A 19,736-nucleotide genomic window follows, 5' to 3' on the forward strand; every position below is an offset into this window, starting at 1 on the left:
CACTAGCAGAAATAGGTGTTACTGTAACTGCGAGTGAAATATTCTTTTGTACTTTACAGGTACAAACTCCTTTTTTAATTTTCAGCACTTACAGTTTGCTAAGTTTAACCAAGGTTAAATAATTTTAATGGCAATGAAAATTTAAAAGCCATTAACGGAAAGACAGTTAATTTTCTTTTTTTCTCATACATGTATTATGGACTAGAATGCAGCTACTCACTGGAGCTAGGGCATCAGAACATAAACCCAGCTCAAAATGAGACTGTAGTAAATAAATAATTCTGCCTGTCATCCAACAATTAACAAGAACTACACCGATTCTCACTCCTGTTCCCCACAAAATGTTTGCTGTAGCTTTTTTTATTTATGTTTGTCAAAATATGCCAGTACAAAACATTCAAGAAGCACTTATTAAGGTGACCAAAAGGACAGTTATTGCTGTACAGTTACACTAGCTCTCGCTGCAGGACTGGCTGCTGCTCGTTCTCTTTCTTTAGCAATCTCCATCTCTATTTTGGCTTTGATTTTATTCCAGTCAACTTCCAGCTGTAAGAACAGAAAAGCGAGTACGCAGAGGTCAGCTAACATTATAGAGAGAGGTCAAACAGATAGCTATTCGCTAGCAGGACGATTTGGAGTTACAACTACAAAGTGACCATATCAATCATTATATAGTTCTTCATGTGTAAGTGACAACTTATAGTAATGGAATGTATGAAGGCACAGTTGAGTTCTAACAAACTGAGCTTTCCACCTTTAACATAAAACAAGCGTGACGGATTTTAACAGAGAGTAATACATCTCATTGTGTCTGGCAAAAACCCATTAAAACATAAAAATAACTTGGATCAACTTGCATCTAATTTAAACGTAATTGACATCTGTGTCCTATTACGGAGAATATAGCCCTTTATCAATAATACATGCGGTGATGTCTTTTGACTGCACCTAAAGTCCACCAAGTAAACCGATAGCATATTACACTAGTTATCTGATATAACAGAAATCAGATTTCTGCTTGAAATTTGTCTTCTACATCAATAAATGTTTTAGCTTTACCTTGGCATTTCTCCAGCTGCAGAGAATCGTCATCTTCTGGCTGTATTCTATTTCAGTGAAACTTCAGACAATAGATAGAGTACAATATCCATGGTATAGTGGGGTAAAACAGTTGTGTCTCTTTCCAAAAATGCTTCACAAGAAAGAATGGATCATGGTGCATTTGATGACTATAAATCAAAAACCGGGCAAAACCGACTATAAACCAAAAACCGGGCAAAAATGTAATTGCAAAGTTCAGTTTCATTGCTGGAGAATTAAGACTGTCAAAGATGGGATGGGAAAAACATCTCAACTGCTGCACAGGGAATTTTCAGAGTAGCTGTTATTGTGTTAACTAAGTCATGAAATAACAAGGAAGATTCTCTACGAGGGAAGATGGAACTGCAATACCCACATTCTCATGTGAAAAGGTTAATCCCTCAATTCAGGATGCATTTACTGGGTCCAGGTGCCTTGGATCTGATGACTGAAATCTTTACGGAGCTCTAAGAAAGAATGTGTTTGCTTTAACAGATGTCACACAGATGCTAAACATACCACATACAGGGCTAATTCTGCCATCTAGCCCAGAGAGCAACTTGCCAGTGAAGCCAACAACCCTTGCCAGTGACACCTAGTAACTGCCAAGATATGGATTCTCAGTATACATATTAGGTTCATAATACCTTATAAATAAAGATGTGAGCTGTAACAACTAAGCACATTGTTTAGGTTCCGTATCTGATTGCAGACCAGTGCTCTCAGCTGCAGTATAGAAAAGAGGTAAAAACTCCTTACTTAAGCCTAAAGGAGCTTTAGGTGGTGAGAGGGAAACTGAGACCTTCCCCCCTCCCCCGAGAAGGAATAGCAGCAGAAAATCTTGCTTTTCTCTTCAATACCCTTAACATTTTCTTCTAACTTTCCTATGTGAGCCTGACAGGCTGCATTAAGAATTTAGTTACCACTGTAGCAAGAGCTTAAAATCCACTCCATTAAGGAGGTTCCCTCCTAGTTTCAGATCCGGCAGGCAAGACCTCCAGAACATGGATGCGGAAAGGTCTTCTTTACTCCAGGAACCTTCTGCAGTCTGAGACCCAAGTTTCAAGACCGAGTGTAAGGTGAACCAGGCTCCACTCGCGTCACTCTGCTCACACCTTGTCACTGACGAGGTGTTATTGCTTAGGAACCCTTCCAGAAACTATGGCTTTCTTCATGATTTAAAGACGAGACAGTGTTATCTAAAACATCTCTTTCAGAGACATCGGGGGATTAACATGATTTTTGCTCAATAACGTATTTAAAGTATGTAGAAGACTTACTTCCAGCATAGCAGCTGAAATAGCTGCATGATAAAAGTGCTTGGAACCTGTTCTGTTATTTTTCTGTATTTTCTAGATAAAGTACTGCAGAATGGTTCACTGGGGGGCTAGATATTGTGCAGACTTTTACTCTTGTTTAGGAAATGAAACGTCCTTAGAAGTGCTAAAAGCTAATGACTTACATTAGAAATCGAGCTTTATTGAAAGCATAATGGGCACTGTCTAATTAAAGGATCTGAGCCAACAGCTTGGATTTATTTCCTGATCCATCAGCTACAGTGGACGAAAGGCTCTGACACAGTCAAAGTACACGTCTCTTTTCATAGTTTCATCCTCAGAATGCTTAGGAACAGCGAGGGGAAGGGCAGGAAGGACACAAGGGCTGCTCAATGAAATTGCTGTCTGAGGTGCACATGTGGGTGCCCCTCATAAAGGAAATGTGCAGAAGTACTCCAGTGGAATCTAAGATACTTCTAGTTTATGAACTGGAAGATCTGTCCTCAGTCTTTAAGATCTGTGAAATGCTAATAAATTGAAAGGACCTGCTGATGATGGAGAGGGTTTCCAGAGTTTTGATGAAATTGTATATTTAGCTACTTATATCTGGCAGAATGGTTCGTAGTTCACTCTTAATATATATCCGAATACCTGCAAAGTTTGTTATTGTTGCTATCCATAAAATTACGTGAAAATGTCGAAGACATGCAAGACGTACACATTCAACCATACTAAGGTCCAGCTCCCTGTTTATAGAAAACAACTGTGCCTTCATTTGTATAATCCTTGCCAGATACTAAATATATACATTCCGTATCTGTGCCTTCAGATAAAACACATGCACAACTATTACTAGCCAAGTAGCCACACATCATGCTATGAACTTGTACTCAGATGTAAAATCTTAAGATTTGAACCAAAGAAGGAAAATGTAAGGGCAATTCCCCCCCACCCTCCCAAACTGGCTACGAAGAGCAGGCTGACCTAAGGCTGTAGGAATAATTCTGAGGAATACTTACACCTTCTGCATACTGCAAAAATCTTTTGTTCGTTTCTTTTTTACCAAAGTCCTCTAGGAACTTTTGTCGATAAGCCAGGACTGTGTCAACATGTGTCTTGTGCTTTACTGCTAGTTCTAGGGCCCTGGAATAAAACAGAAATAGGCTTGTGAATGCTCTGGCACAACTACAATCACCACGGTTTTGCAAAACAATACATTGAAAACTGTTTGGGCTGCAGGCAAAGATTCCTAATCTATAGTGCCAAGCAGTTTTACATTGGTATCAGTCACAGGAGGTTAAAAGTAGCCAGCGAAGGAGACAGTCTACTTTATGATGCACGCTGTGAAAAATATCCAACAATTATTTCTGTTGACAACCCCATCACATCACTGAAGTTTGACAATAGGAGTCTTTTTATTTCAAGGAAATAAAACAGAATGGTTAGAGTTTCGGATTCTCAACATCAAGGGGCAAAAGTAATAATTTTTAATAATATTATCACAGTCAGAAATCGCTTCTGAACAGTGTCGTAATACGCATTTATGGTGTATGCTACACAGCATTTATGAATATTCTATAGGTGGGAAAGATTAGTCATTGGATTGTACTCACATGTTTTCTTCTCAATGGCATAAGGAATACTTATGTTTGACATACACAGTTTATAGATGATACATATTAGGCAACATAACGAAAAACACAGATATATGGGGGAAAAGCAACTTTTTGCCCACAGTAATATGAATATAATAGCACAGAAATTAGTAGTAAATGGCCTCAGAAGATTCTGCTAGAAAATGTGGGGTTTTGTTTAAAGGAGAAATTCCTACTTTGTTTTCTCAGGCCTAATTCATATTTCATCCACCTACACAGTGCAGGGAGTCTGAATAGTCACAGATCTATTTTTAGCAACAAGACATTTCGAAACAGCCTTAATTCTTTGAGGGTCACACACAGTTTGAGGTATCGCTAGGGACTTTCCTGTGTTAACAATAATGAATAAGCAAAATGTTACTTAAAAATGCTTCCAAACATGTTTTGGATTTTTATCACAGAATACTTGTAGCTTCTAAACATGACAGAAAAAAAAGTTATTTCTTTGGTTATTGTCAGGATGTGATTTACTTCATCTTTTGCAGCTCAGGGCGATTACAGATAGGAAATTAGTCAGCTAAGTATCTGCAATAAAACTGATCTAAATAACTTAAAGGCTACCTCAGTAAGACTGCTTATAAACATACTGTATTTGAAGAAATACTACCTATCCCAGTTGTAGAGATTAATGTTGACTTGAATAGCTTGATAAATAAGTCCTGTTTGAAGAAGCAGGGTTTCAGCTTCTTGGGTGTTTCCACTGAAGAGCAATATATGAGCCATCCTTGACTCTTTTGATGGGAGATCTTTGATGGAATTGATATACTGAACTTTGTCAATCTGTTAACAAGATGTACAATAGTTTAATAATGGAAATTAATACATACAACTGTTTTGCAACAATTTAACTGGAAATAAATAACTCCATTTTCTTACCTCACCAATCGATGCATAGGCGATTTCTGCTGTAGCCATGTCTTTGTTGGCAACCGCCATAGCAGCTAAACATGCCCACATAGTTTGATCCTGAAATTAAAAAAAAAATGCAATTCCTAAAACTTCAAGTATTTCTTATCATCCTAAAAATGACTTCTCGAAGTATACAAGTCCTGAAAATAATGTATAATAATACAACATTTCTCAGTATGCCATTTATGGCACGGTGGTCTAAGTCTCTTATTAGAAAGTCACTACTTAATTATTTCTCAGAACTCCTTAATTATAGAAATGTTGATGTTGTGATCAGCTGAGACTGACAGTGTGGCTGTAATACTAATATTAAACCCTTGTTTTCTATTTTCATGACTTTTTCTTTTTAATACGACCTTAAGGAAACCCCACTAACTCTGAAAAACATTTAGGAAGATCCTGACATTCTGATATCTTCCATTTCAAGTTTGACAACATTATGAAAAAGATATATTACTAAAACATATTAGTTAGTATAGTTTAGGCTACCACATCTGAAAACTCTAGTTCAGACAGGAAAAATATAATTTTGAACGGACTTGTTAGTCCACATGCACTGTAGGAATTAAGTGGGTTTTTTGTTAAATATGTTCAATAACAAATTTGAAAATAAACACTTTGCAATGTGAATAGGTTTTTAGAAGCAGCATAGGATTACTATTGATTTCAATCAGAATAAACAGCTATGCTGCGTATGCTCAAACATATTGCCATGCCCTGTCTCACAATCACTTTTGTATGAGACAAAATTGATAAGACCCACTGAAGCCAATGACACACTAATTTAGCCTGAGGCTGTGGTTTCACTATCACCATCTCTGCATGTGTTCCTACTCTGGCCACGTGTTCCTACTCTTTACCATGATTCAGGACAAGATAAACCTTCCTGCTGGTAGCCTATAATTTGGGAGAATTAAAATTGTTCAGAGAATCAAACGCTCCTAAAATCTCTGTCATGTTCTCTTCCCATTTCCCTATTATTTAGAAAAATTAGGCGATAAAATGCTGAAAGCTCAGCCTGAAATTATCCAAGAGACCAAGTTTCTAGAAGTTTTTCACCAATAGGTCTTGCTGTTCTCACTTTCCTCAGAAAGATGGTCCAGCCAAAGGAGGTTGTAGTGAGGGGGGTGTTGGTCTCTTCTCCCATGTAGTTAGCGGTAGGACGAGAGGAAATGGGCTCAAGCTGCGCCAGGGGAGGTTTAGGTTGGAAATTAGGAAAAATTTCTTTACAGAGAGGGTGGTCAAGAATTGGAACAGGCTGCCCAGAGAGGTGGTGGAGTCCCCATCCCTGGAAATGTTCAAAAAACGGGCAGAGGTGGCACTCTGGGACATGGTTCAGTCTAGTCTACCCTTGATTGGCTTAGAGTAGACTTGGCAGTGTAGGTTAATGGTTGGGCTGGATGATCTTAAAGGTCTTTTCCAACCTAAACGATTCTATGATTCTATGATTTTTTTATTACTGATTGGAAAGACTTTGAACTGTCTACCTGGGTTGCCAAAGTCAACAAAATAGCCCTGTATCTCCATGAAGAGTTTATGAATCATGAAAGATAAACGAAGTACTCGAGGCAAGACCTGCTGTGATGGCTCTCTGTTTACCTTGGTGTAAGGGTATTCCAGGTCATCCCTCAGCCCAAACACAAATTATCAAATAGAAAGGATCTTCACACTGTCTAGTTTAGGCTGGTTTAGGTTACCTTCCATCAAAGGCAAAACCCTTCTTTTGTGAATCAATGGAAAGGAGAAGTCTTCAAAGACTGAGACCTAGGTACCTAACTTGGATGCTTAAAACCAGATGATGTGAGTACTTTTGACACTGAAAATAAAGATTCTGGTACAGTTTTTTTGAAAGGCCTTCCTCACTTGTTGACAGATACGAACTAATGAGGAAAATTAAGTCTATCGCAGCCGAAACCAGGACAGCTCATAGAAAAAGGACAGTGAAAAAACATTATACCTACATTGAGATTTCACAAAAAAACCCACCAAAAATTATAACCATTTTTCCTTTTAAGTATGATTAAACTCATTGGATGACTCTACCCACAAGAATGAAGAGGATGCATGAGAAGTTTGACAAAAAAAAATCCTTGAATTAGAAAACCTGCATAGTAATCAGAAAGAAACAATATGATGAATACTACCACCCAATACAGATGTTTTATTTTTAAAGATGATGCATTTAGATTACTCAGAAAAGTTAACATAATACTGTACTAGAAATTTGAAATCCCAGTTCCCACTGCTAAATACTGGAATAAAAGCCTACTATTAAAGGGGTAACACTCAAAATAAAAATCATTATACAAACCAAGTTATTTGGATGTGTATTGATTTAATAATGCGAATAAAAATATTTGAAATACACATTTAAGGTCATGATAATCATATGAAAGTGCTAAACTCTTTTCTAGGAGTAAATGAGGAAAAGAAAGCAGGGTTTGGGGGGGGGGATTTTTTTGTCTGTTTTAAAGACTGCCAGACTCACCTCATCTGTTGCTGTTGCCTAAATACATACAAAAGAAAGCAAAGGAAAAAAAAAACAAAACCAAGTGAAATAAAATATGAAAAAATACTAGGCAACTGTTTGTGGAGATGCAGATAATATTTAATGGGTTATATTAAGGCCTAGTCCTGAAAACTTCAGCTTATTACTAACTTCTGTGAGTACCTGTGTTCAATCCATCTGGACTTTGGTGTGAACAAAAATAAGAATTTTTATTATGCATAATGAAAATTATGGAATTATGTATCTGTATATTATGTAATTACGAGAAATGTATAATTTTTCATGACCAGCCCCAAAATAATCAGCAACAAAGCAGAAGAATGGAAATGAGACGTAACATCTGATAGGCAATTATCATCATTAAAGTAATACTTGAAAACATAAATATTAGAGTGAAATTGTATCTGAATGTTCCCGATAATTAGCATTTACCTTGACAAAGCGACACAATCTGACAGCATCTTCCCATTTAGAACTACTAACATATTCATGAAGAATCGCAGGATAAGGTGAAATATTAAGGTGAATAAGTGAACCATCTGCTCTTCTAATTGTTATTTGATTTCCCACAAAACGTACAATCTGGGGATTTTTGCTAAATTCACTGGGTAGAGAGAGAAAGGTAAGTTAATATTCACTTCTTTCTTACTGAAAAGAACATTAGGAATTTAAAGAAATCTTTGTTTCAAAATTACAACATGATTATACTTCATTTTCAGAGCATATAAAAATCTAAGCACCTAGTTATTCAACAGTTACATCCAACAGGTAGTTATAATGTTCTCTAAAAATAAAATGACAGTTATGCACATTCACTGGCTGTAAGGCAAATGCAAACTGGGGATTTGTGCAAAAATTTTCAAATACATTTTTCAGGAAAAAATACTTGGGCTCCCATAACTCTTAGAATCAAATAATGAATTCAGGTATTCTTTATGAAGAATTTCATATCACAAAGTATACGGGCTGAAGTAAACATGTAAACATGCTGAACTAATATTATCTATGACCTAATATCTTGATACTTTTAATTTCCAACAGATACTTTAAACAGATCTTCTTTTTTGTTTTTTTTACGAACAACTAAAGACTATTTTGCGAGATATGATTAAAATTTTGCTTTTGCATCAAGATGCTATTTGACTTTTAAACTGCACATCATCATTTCAAGGTGTGTGTGTGTATATATATATATATATATATATATATATAAAAAGGTATGATATACCTTATAAAACACTTTTTCCTCATTTCCTAATCAAGAAGTAGTAACATGAAAAGAATTTTAAAAGTTGCAACCCTGGCTTATACTTCAACTGCCAAAATTAACGTATTTCTTTATGGAAGGAGTAAACTAGTTAAAATACGTAAAAAATACTATTTTGATCAAAAAGGATATATTACCTTGCGTCTTTTTCATACAGAGTTTTTGGCAAAAGATCTTTATCTACATAGACTGTGTTGGGGTAGTACCAGACTGTAAGACGGGTATCTTGAATCCCACAAAGAATGTTAGATGTGTCATTCCAAGCCAAAGTTTGAACCATTGTCCCTTAATTTAAAGACAACAGAATATTACGCGCTTCCACAAGAAACTTCAAAATAAAGGTACACTTCTCAAACTGTAGTAAAAGGGTAATTATTAGTCATTCTTAGTTCCTTTTATACGGACTGGTTTTAACCCCCTAGTTTGTAAGGTAACATCTTACAAACTTTCAGCCAAATTCAGTTCTCTCTTTCTGAAAGAAAGTTCTTTTCAGAATAATGTTATTTTGGACTTAGTTTTGAGACTGGAGATGAAAATTAACACAATGGTCAGACTGCACCTTTGTACTTACTGGATCATGCATCTGTCTACAGCATTTAAACTTTTAATGAATTTATTTAACTTAAAGAGTTTGCATTTGCAAGAAAAATGTCTGAAAGATTCTGTATTAAATAATTCTGAGGAATACATCCTTCTCCAATATCCTCTTAGCTGCTTGCTCCGGAATGCAATAACAAGTGCTTAAGTGTTAATAACTGCTTTACATGTAACTGATATAAAAATTATCAGAATTTAGATAAAATGTACTAAAATTGTTTCTACCACTATCTTCTGAAAGCCACAGGACTATTTCTAATGTTTTTTCAAGTTCAATTTCACTATTAACTGAAAAGCAATGTTTTGTCTCTTGTCCTAGATAAAAGTTTATTTGCCTGCTAGCATGTAGTTAAACGTTTTGAATTTTTCTTACCTATTTTGACAATCTTCTGTTCTTTTCCAAACCGTTTAACTGAAGTAATGTAAAGATCTCTGTTCTTATCAATAAAAGCTATTTTTCTTTCACTTGTAAGTCCTTTCTGGTCCAAAGCAATCTCCACAATTTCCGTCTGAAAAGGAAAAAAAAAATATCTGATTTTTATTTTGGAGATTCATATCAGAGAAAGCATGTGATATTCAAAGAAATTAATGCTTTACTAAAAACAAGGCACAAAACTCTTGAAAAACTGGATTGTGAAGACACTTTATGTGTGTCTTCTCTGTTGAATGATGCATTATATAAATCGAATTTCATGCAGATTAAATCAAAACTGCAACAGAAAAGAGTTAGCAGTTTAGGAATTTACTACAAAACTGCAGAAATACAAGTGGCAGTCTCAAAGCAAAAGCTGCCTAATAGATGAAGGTTCATTTCTCTCTCCAAAGCTGCTGCCTAATTTTGCTTTTTTTTGTACACCAGAAGAGCAAAGAAAAGTGCAATGCAGTTCAGGCAATCATTTTTGAAGTAAAACCAGTAAAAGCTCAGACTGAAGACAGACAACTTTTCACTGATGTTTTCTTCAGAGTTAAAACCAGGTCGGCACTAATAAAAGTTGCTTTGGAGTACATGCAAAGGAAGCTCAGTTGATCAGTTTTACTGCATAACACCACCATTTACCTGTAGTTTCAAACTCTTACGTGCATGGGAAACACACGCCAGTAACTGAATACAACCTACAGTATATTCCTTTGTACATCGACACTGCACAAAGAATCTGGTTTTTGTTATTTTATAAGAGTGAGCTGGAGTTGTCAAGCTCCTTTCTATTAAGACTGTAAACCTTTAATAAGCTATTAGACCCATTACTAAGGAAACCCATTACTGATTCTTAATTTCAAAGTATAATTAAAAAAAGAGACATTATATCCTTCACTTTACCTTATGGGTTAGAGGCTTTCCATCACCCAATGGCTTTCCAGATAAAGCTTCAAATATGTAGATAACTGAAGAAAAAAAGATTATATGGTTTATTAGTTAAAAGCGACAGTTCTTCATAGACTTTTCAAGCAGTTCCATTCATTTTCCGAGTACAATTTACTGCCAGTGGATACTTATTACTGTGTGCTAGATTTACCAGTGACTTTCACACTCTGGCCAAAAAAGAACCTTACAGTTGGGAAAATGTAACCATCATAGTCTGCTGAGCTTAGGAATAGTCTCATTTTGCAATCGGAGTGATCTGTGAAAATTCTCAAATATTATTTTCAGAGCACTGATGATAGCCATTGAAACATGATACTATGGACTGACTCAGAATTGAGAAAACGAAACGTTTTACTTCCTATCGCAGCTCAAATGGTTATTTACAGAAACAACACTGAGTTCTATCTGATGCAAGTTTCTACCCTGCATTCTGAATGAATTAATGTTACCAAGGCTATCTGATAGATTTATTCAATCTTAACCCACAATTTTGATGACTACGAAAGTTTAGGAAGTGATACCATTGACTGATATATTTTCCTAAAGGAATTAGTATTGGATATATAGATATATCTGATAGATATAGAAAGATATAGATACAGAAAGATATAGAAAGCTGTCCTTTGAACTATTGAGTAAAACACTCTTCAGAAGCATTTTCTATTTTGTTAATAATTGGCTCTATTTTGAATTCTTAATACAGTGGTCCCTAGGCATATTTTCTTCCAGGAGTTTAGGGTTTCTGCTTGTCAGGATGATACAGTTAATGACAATACATTAATAACTGGCTTCCTCAAAAAGCATCTGCTTTATCCAGATACACTTGAGTTTTAGATATAATTCTTGCGATCTTTACCAAAAGTCCATCTGTTCCACTCTCTCCCTGTCTCACCCTCAAAAAAAAAAAAAGAAAACAAAAAACCTCTCCAAAACCCCCCACCTACATCATCTGTATTTCTGGGATATCCAGTGAAGACTCAAATTTGCAACTTGCCTAAAAATAAAGTTTCTCTTTCTGTCTCTCTCTCTACATCTGTGTGTGACGCACACACATCCATGTGTGTTCAAAACCTATTCCTACGTACTTTCTATATAACTGTGAATACACACACGAATTCAGGCAGATGTAGGTGGAGTATTCAAACCTAGAGAAAAATGCTGACATTATAAGGAACACCAGCCGTAATTTAAAGCAGATGATTCCGCATTAGGTCATGGAAAACACAGATGCGACAGAAACATTTCAGATGTTCAATAATGCATCCCACCTGCAGTTTCAACACATTACCTGTAAGTATACAATATAAGATGAACATACATGTTCATTCCAAAGGATGGCGATGTTAACATGTTAATCCTGCTGTGCATTTCTTTCACTAGGACACAGGATGTTGGTTTGAGGTCAATGGTTATACAGGCAGAATTAAAAAAAAAAAAAAAGTAAGAGCAGGTGTTCAGAAAGCATTGGTTGAGTTTGCAGAGGAGGAGAAGAAAGGGTTTTGCACAAGTGTTGCTCTTGTCAGCTGGCTAAATATACAAAAGAAAACTAGTTGTTCCTGAGAAGTGGTATTTTTCTCACTTTTATGCATGGCTCCCTGCACGAAATTTATTTTGATCTAGCTATATAAGCAAATTTTACTGCTACTATACTAGCTATAGGAAGTGAGATTAAGAGAGTTTTAAAGAAAACCACTGTACCTAACTGACAAGTAAAATTGGTTAACTTTTCATTAATCTACAATGCTTATTAAGGTATTTCAGAAAATAAGTTTGGGGTTGGTTCCCTCCCCCCCCCATCTGGAAAAACTCCTCATCGCTTTACAATCATTTAGAACCTAAAATATATATTTTTTTTATTATGTATAAATTAAAAATATAAAGAAAGGGCATTCTCTCGCTTTGAACATCCGGAGAAAGAGAACAGCCACTGTGTGTCTTTTAACACACACGTTCTGTTATCATGGAGTAACTGCTCCTAGGGCCAGCAGTTCCCTTTTGAGAATGGGCTCACCTCCCTCTTCCAGCTTCATTAGAGACTGAGGAAGGACCGTAAGCGCAGAGGCACCAGTCTTTTGTCTAGGTTACTGAAAGAGGAAGAATATCCAAGTAATGACACTGAAGCACAGCAAGTTACAGCTCTCTCTGTTTCAGAGTAAATGAGCTTGTAGAGAGCTCCGTGCTACAACGTGTGAACTGCTTCCTGTATCAAACTGAGCTATCTTAGACATTTCTATAATGCAGTGTATCATGAAAAACAGACCTGCCCTCAAAATAGGGCAAAGGAAAAAAAAACGCTTCTGCTGGGGCGAGTTGAGAAGAATAAACAGGCCTAGATAAGCCATGGTTTCCTGTGCCAAGAATCTGTTTTCCCATGTGCTGGCATATTATATGGCTTTTTACCACTACTAGTGGGACTCGTATCTTACAAAAAAACTCAAAACCAAAACAAACAAACAAAAAAACCAAACCAAAACCCACCCCTACTCATTGCCCCGATGGAAGCTCTGATCATTTGGAGAGCTTATCTTGAAAATATAGCCAGAAACCCAGCCTCTGTAAATTACAATTTTGATGAAGATTAAGCCTGCCTGCAGGCTGACAAGCTTGTCAGGACACTCCCAGGAACGGCTGGGACATGGAGATGCTCTTCAGTCTATTCAAGAAGACAGGCAGGGGAACAGGGCAAGAGAGTGAGTTTACCATCAAAATCTTCAATATGCATGCATATAGACAGCTTCCTATAATCTATGGATTAATTTTCTAAATAACCTCAATTTATTTAAAATACTTTTATTGTTTTTATACTAACTGCATCAAGGTGTCAATATGGCAATAAAATAAACTCTCTGAGTTATACACCTTAAGTAATATAAAAATAAACATACATACACTTGTTTAATATAAATAGACACACACAGAGTAAAAGATCAGAAATAAGATGCAACTTTTCACTTATCCTTTTTTTTTTGCAAACTACTCCTTTCTTCTGAATAATTTACACTGAAATATATTTTTGCTAATTAAAATCCATTTTAGTTATTACACAGCTATTCTAGATATCTTTAACGTCTTGATGCTTGAGGATATTTTCTCAAGTAGTTGTCCTTAAAAATGAAATGTGCATTACAGTTATATTACTACTCTTTAAAGTAATTATTAAAATGAATCATATCTGAAATAGATATCTGAAATAGCTGTGTTTTAATTAAAGTATTTGTTTTGACATAAAAGGTAAGGTTGTGCAAGAAAAAAACCCACACATGTAAGTTGTACGGAGTAGCAAAATTGCTTTGTAACAAGTAAGTGAGAAAAATCTCACCTATTTTTTCTTTTGCTTGGGTAGGGATATTTTAAAGGATTATTACAAGGGGGTTTTTTTCAGTCATCAAGTAATTTAAGTTGTGGGTTATATGCTGAGAAAACTACCATGCCATCAGTACTAAAGGGCTAACTCACTGCCTATAATAATAATCAGGATCTTCTTTTGCCTTTTGTACTTCACACTGAAAGGTGTTTTTTCCCTGGCAATGAGAAGATAAATACGATTCTTCTTTGCTGCAAGACAAAGAATTCTAAAATTCTGGAACTGTTTAAAATCTAATCATTAAATCTAAGCTAACAGATAGAGTTTTAGATAATAGATTGATTTAGTGTCAGTTGGAACCATGGGCAGGAAGTTTTCACTGTTTCACTCTGCAAGAACAGCACCTCCTGCGCACGGTTGTTCCCACCGGTAATCTCCTTACTGGCCATATCGCAGGGGAAATACAGCTGTAGATAGCACTGCAGCCCTGTACTGTCATATTTGTATGGCCTATAAATGGCACAGTTGTGAAATCAAAAGTCATAGCGCCATGGGTTTTCCAGCAATGGAAGTGTCTGTCTCCAGCAAACACTGAAAATTTAAATTGGTGCACAGGCAAACTACACATTTGCATCAAAAGACAGAACAAAGGAAAAAAGCTGACTGACAAAAAGATATTCCTGTACCACTCATTAATGCAAAAATTTACCTGGAGCTCATTTGGCCATGTTGTGTTTTACAATTACAGTGCTTTTGATGCCAAAACACAAATTTTAAGAGCCTAAAAATCTTCAGGAACACAACACTGAGACAGACCATCACAGCCTCATAACTATGGTCATACCAGCTGTGTATAAAACTTACATGCTGTAAAGATACAAACCCCAAAAAACTAAAACAAAGAACATCTGAGAACTAAAATTAATCACAGCTAATATATTGGTAGCTTCTAAGAGCAGCAGTCAAGCAGAACAAGTTGCTGAGATACTTCTTCGGAAAATCATGTCAGAGGGTGAAAACCTACCGTTCAAGTCTTTGCTGCAAATATTCCATGGTTCTCTGACACATTACACACAACTGGAAGCTCAGAGACGTATTTAATTTCCTTTAAGTTTTTTAATCAAAGTTAAGCAAGACCCATCATTTTAATTCATTTTTATAATAAATATTGTCTTTAATTTAAAATTGTTTATGCTTTTTTACTATAACTATGCTAAGTAAAGTTAAATGCGAAGACGTTGAAAACTTCATAGTGAATTATTAGCAAACATTGAACTATTAGAACGGAGAACTTACCCTTTTCATCAGCTTTGTCTTTTACTGCTAGAGTATCATTACTCAGAGATACTGTCTGGGCATTTAAAACGTCTGTTCTCATTCCTGGAAATTTTGGAGAGGAAATTAATCTTCCTTCATAGGAATATAAATAAAGTCCTCCACCATCTACAAGAAGAAAATGCCTACAAAAAACCCAACAAAAATGTAAATCACTAAATCATACAGAAAAGCATGATGACAGTTTCAACCATTTGAAGTTAATTGTCTAATATCCTGCAATTGTTTTCAGTTAAACTACATCATTTCTAAGCCTCACATTTCAAAGTTGATATTCTGAAAGCTCTGTATGGAAGATTTCCATTTTAATGTGAATGTTATCTTTTTCCATGAGACATCTTTATTATCTGGAATCGGTATGATTTTACCTGTTGTAGATTCTACAACATTTAAATCTTGTAACTCCTGATGAGAAAGCATACAGCTGGAGACGGTACTCCCCACACATCACCCCGTGAGACAACACTGCATGTGTGTATGTGAGAAACAGCTTTAATGTTTACAGCCAGCTTTGAAATAGTATCACCTGGATCATTTCCTTCAGTACGACTAGATTATAATGTAAAGCAAAGAGAAGACACTTTTAATGAACTGATCACCATCTATTACAATGCAGGGCTTCCGTGAAAAATAACTTATTTGCAGGAAAACTTTGCAAAATTCTACAAAGAATACAAATAGTTCTACGTAACAATAACTGGTAAGTACAGTATCTATAATTCATAGACACAAAACACATCCATAAACAAAAAGCCAGTTGTTGGATCCTCACCTATTGTAAATGTTACCAATTGCTGGCACCAAAAGAACCACTGTCTGTTTGCACGTTATCTGTCAGGGCAGAGTGGTTTCACCACAACCTTACATTCAGTTCTGTGATGTCGTGATCACCCACAACTGCCAAAGAATCTGTGTCATGTTTTCAAAATTTACTTTTAATTGGCAGCACAAAACTTCAAATCTAGAACCTGATCTTCCAAATCCTGTTCCTTTACTTACCCATTCTCTACTGTAGTAACTTTGTAGACGAGGACATAAATGTTTAATCTGGGGCACTCAAAAATGCAGTGAGCATTGTGCTGCACTATGCTGAAATAGTTGTCCGACAATATTTGAGCAAGAGAATTAAGACTACAATCAAAACTCAAGAGTTTTTACTTCTGTTCCTATTTTTAGTCCTTTGAAAGACTCTCCTTCTACAAAAGTACATGTAAAGATCTCTTTGACAAATAATTTCCAGGAAATACAGATTAATTTTTTTTAAAACTGAAAACAAAATAGTACTTTCTTGCAAATATAAATACAAATATGTAAGAAAAATGCAACTATTTATTTTTATTTGGCATACCTGGCAAAGCTTTTAATAAAAATTGGAGACCAAAGATAATTTATATAAAATATATTCCACTTCAAAAAAGCAATATCAAAAATGACAAAAAAAACTCCACTGAAGAGCTATTTTCTTCCATAAATAAGAGTATAAACATACAAATGTAATATATGAAAAGATTCATTACTGCCATCACAGATCTATGACAAATATACCAGCTAAGCCATCACATGCTACTTACCAATACTGTACACTTTTTGCCTCTTTCTATATGTGCTTATGTTATATAACAAAGTTTTAGGAAACGCACGTCCACATCTAATAGTGAGCATTACAAGAAGTAAGCTACCTTTCCGCTTGTAGAATCAAACTAACTGTTCCTTCCTTCAGGTCAAAGATCAGTGGTGTATTCCAGTTCTTTGTACTGCAAAGAAAAAAATTCATCATTAGTTAAAACTGCTGATCTTCACGTATCAATGCAAATACGAAGTTGAATTCACTAAGTAAAGCACACATTTTCATCATCTAACATTCCTAAAAAGGGAGGTAGGAAGATCCGGAGGTAGAGTCCCTCTCTTGTGTGCCCTATTACAGGCTCCGTTTTTTGTTCAGCATTAGTCATCTCGCTGAACAGGTAAGCGTCTTTAGGAGTAAACTTTAAATTTCAGCATATGAAACAGAATATCATGTTCTTAAAACATGATGCAGAGTTGAATCATTCCTATTCCATTCCAAAAATAATGGCACGCCAGAAGCAGCACCCAAAAAAAAAAAAAAAAAAAAAAAGAAGAGTCCCTAGATGGAGGCACAAATACCCTTGCATCCAGCCACCACTCCTGCTGCCTCCACATGAAAAGAAAGCCTGCCAGATTTTTGTAGCAAAATGAACAGGCAGTCATGGCACTGGCAAGAAGTGGAAAGAAAGGATGACAGGAGGAGGGCAATTATACTCCAACACATTTGTTGTAGATGGTGCCAGGTTCCATAGAATATTTCAATTAGTTAAAAAAAAAAAAAATTAACTACCGTACTTCAAATCAAGTTTCTGCTACTGCCTTACAATTGTTAGATAAACTTGAGAAAGCTTAATGAATTTTTATTACTTACGAAAACACATAACACTGAAGAGAAGTTGAAACAACCAAATGCCCGTAGTTCAAAGAGGCCTTAATAACCCTGTCACGGAATTCCAACAAATCTACCGCATCATTAATAACATTGTGCACCTAATCAAAAGAAAATTTTGGTTGAATTAATATTCACAATATTAATATTAAAATTCACAATAAGGGAAATGAAAACTAACTAGTGAAATATCATATTCTTTCTTATTATAAGTACATGCTGACACTATTATGCCATTAGCAGAATATATCTATGTGGGAACAAGCACTTTCACAGCACCGGTGAAAACTTAAAACTCAAAGGTTCTATAAACTCTGAATAAACAATGAATAATTACTGAAGGGCTGTTTGGAGCTCCTTAAAAGAAAGGAGTAATTAATGCATACCTAGAATACATAAGGTATGAGCACAATATTATACATAAGGTTGAGAAAATCATCTGAGATCAAGGATGTCTGAAAGTTCCCATTTTAAGACTCAGTATTCAGTTGCTGATTATTTAAACATTTGAAGTATAATACTTCAGTGATCCTGTCATGATGCCATCAAGACAATTCAGCAATATCCAAGATTTGGATAAAGACATGCTGTCTAGATGTTGAGTAGTTCTAGCATGTATTTGAATGCTACCTCACTCTGAAGGAAGGGAAATTCAGGAGATGGCCTTGGTGAGCAGGCTGTGCCTTTGCCATGCCTGTGAAAGTTTGCTCAAATGACAAAGTTTCAAGAAAATCACAGTTTGCCTGTAATCAACACAGATTTTTGAGCTCAAAGATTTCAGGCAGCTAAAATCTAAGGAGATATGACAGTTTTTTGTTTGGGATTTTTTTTGTTTTCATTTTTTGGTGGGGTGGGTTTTTTTTTTTTTTTTTTTTTTGAGATGTCACCATTCTGAGGGTGGTAACTTCTTTTTTTATTTTCTCCCTTATGCAACCAATTGCAAAACAAGGACTGAACTCAATTACTATGAAAGCCTAGAAACCATTTCCAAAGACATCTTAATTGCTATGTTCACCGCAGCGATATGTCCATAATTAACTTGGCTATTGTAGTACTCAGAAAAAAAGAATGCATCTAGAACTTTTTTGTAGGCAATATTTTCCTACATAAATATATAGGAATAAAATAAAACCACTATAAAATAGTAAAATAAAAAAAATAGTCCCAAATCAGGGTTAGCTATACTTCCTTAGTTGTTTGCATATTCAAACACCCTGGAGACTATTCACAGAGCCCATCTGTTACGAGTCGATGTCTGGGAATGAAAGAAGAAATATGAATTTTTACCTGCTAATTTGTCTTCTGTGTTCCCAGACACTGACTCATGTTATCCCACCCACCGGACCAAATAGCAATACAGCATTTCTGTTGTTACAACTTTTCCCAATTACATGTTCAACAGTAAAGAATCAGGACCAAAAAAAAAATTTAAGGGCCTAATTAGGAATTTAGGAACTTGACTTCGATATAGAGAATATTGGCCTGGTGTCCAATACCAAATGTGTAATTTGGAAAATTTGTAAGAATGGAAATCTTATACTATCCCAGCGTTCAGAGAGTGAATGTTGTGAGTCAGTGTCTGGGAACACAGAGGACAAATTAGAAGGTAAAAATTCATATTTTTGTATTAATTCCCAGATATTTGGTAACCTAAATGTGGATTCAGGCCAAGATTTTTCAAAAGAAGGATCCTAAACTTAAGTTCCAGAAACCACATGTAGGGGCCTGTTTCATTTCCAGCAGCGCTGAGACTTGGCAGCTCCCACTGAGGTCAATGCCTGTTGCTCAGTACTCAGCTGGAAGCACCATGCAGGTACCTGATATATGGTATATGATATATGACAAATTTCTGTAGCTTTGGAAGATCTGAATCTAGGCTGTAATACAATATGTGGTGCAGAAAAGCACATTACAACTCGTTACCGTTCGAGCCAGCAACCAAATTTATCTGGAAATGCCCTAAGACAGCAACATTCATCATAGCT

The 19,736-nt window shown here is 35.7% G+C and overlaps 1 protein-coding gene across 1 annotated transcript in view; it reads right to left on the reverse strand.

Annotated features, from left to right (window-relative positions):
• Positions 1-432: 432 nt before the first annotated feature.
• IFT80 (intraflagellar transport 80) overlaps positions 433-19,736 on the reverse strand; it is a 54,384-nt gene continuing 35,080 nt past the window's right edge. The window contains exons 9-19 of the mRNA XM_075716530.1: positions 17,734-17,852; positions 16,976-17,050; positions 15,258-15,421; positions 10,613-10,677; positions 9,668-9,803; positions 8,835-8,982; positions 7,863-8,034; positions 4,889-4,978; positions 4,620-4,792; positions 3,377-3,500; positions 433-546 (exon numbers count right to left, since the gene is read on the reverse strand). Coding sequence (XP_075572645.1) covers positions 433-546; positions 3,377-3,500; positions 4,620-4,792; positions 4,889-4,978; positions 7,863-8,034; positions 8,835-8,982; positions 9,668-9,803; positions 10,613-10,677; positions 15,258-15,421; positions 16,976-17,050; positions 17,734-17,852 — 1,380 coding nt within the window. The remainder of the gene's footprint in view (positions 547-3,376; positions 3,501-4,619; positions 4,793-4,888; positions 4,979-7,862; positions 8,035-8,834; positions 8,983-9,667; positions 9,804-10,612; positions 10,678-15,257; positions 15,422-16,975; positions 17,051-17,733; positions 17,853-19,736) is intronic.

This window comes from Pelecanus crispus, chromosome 9 (assembly GCF_030463565.1).
Source record: "Pelecanus crispus isolate bPelCri1 chromosome 9, bPelCri1.pri, whole genome shotgun sequence".
NCBI lineage: Eukaryota > Metazoa > Chordata > Aves > Pelecaniformes > Pelecanidae > Pelecanus > Pelecanus crispus.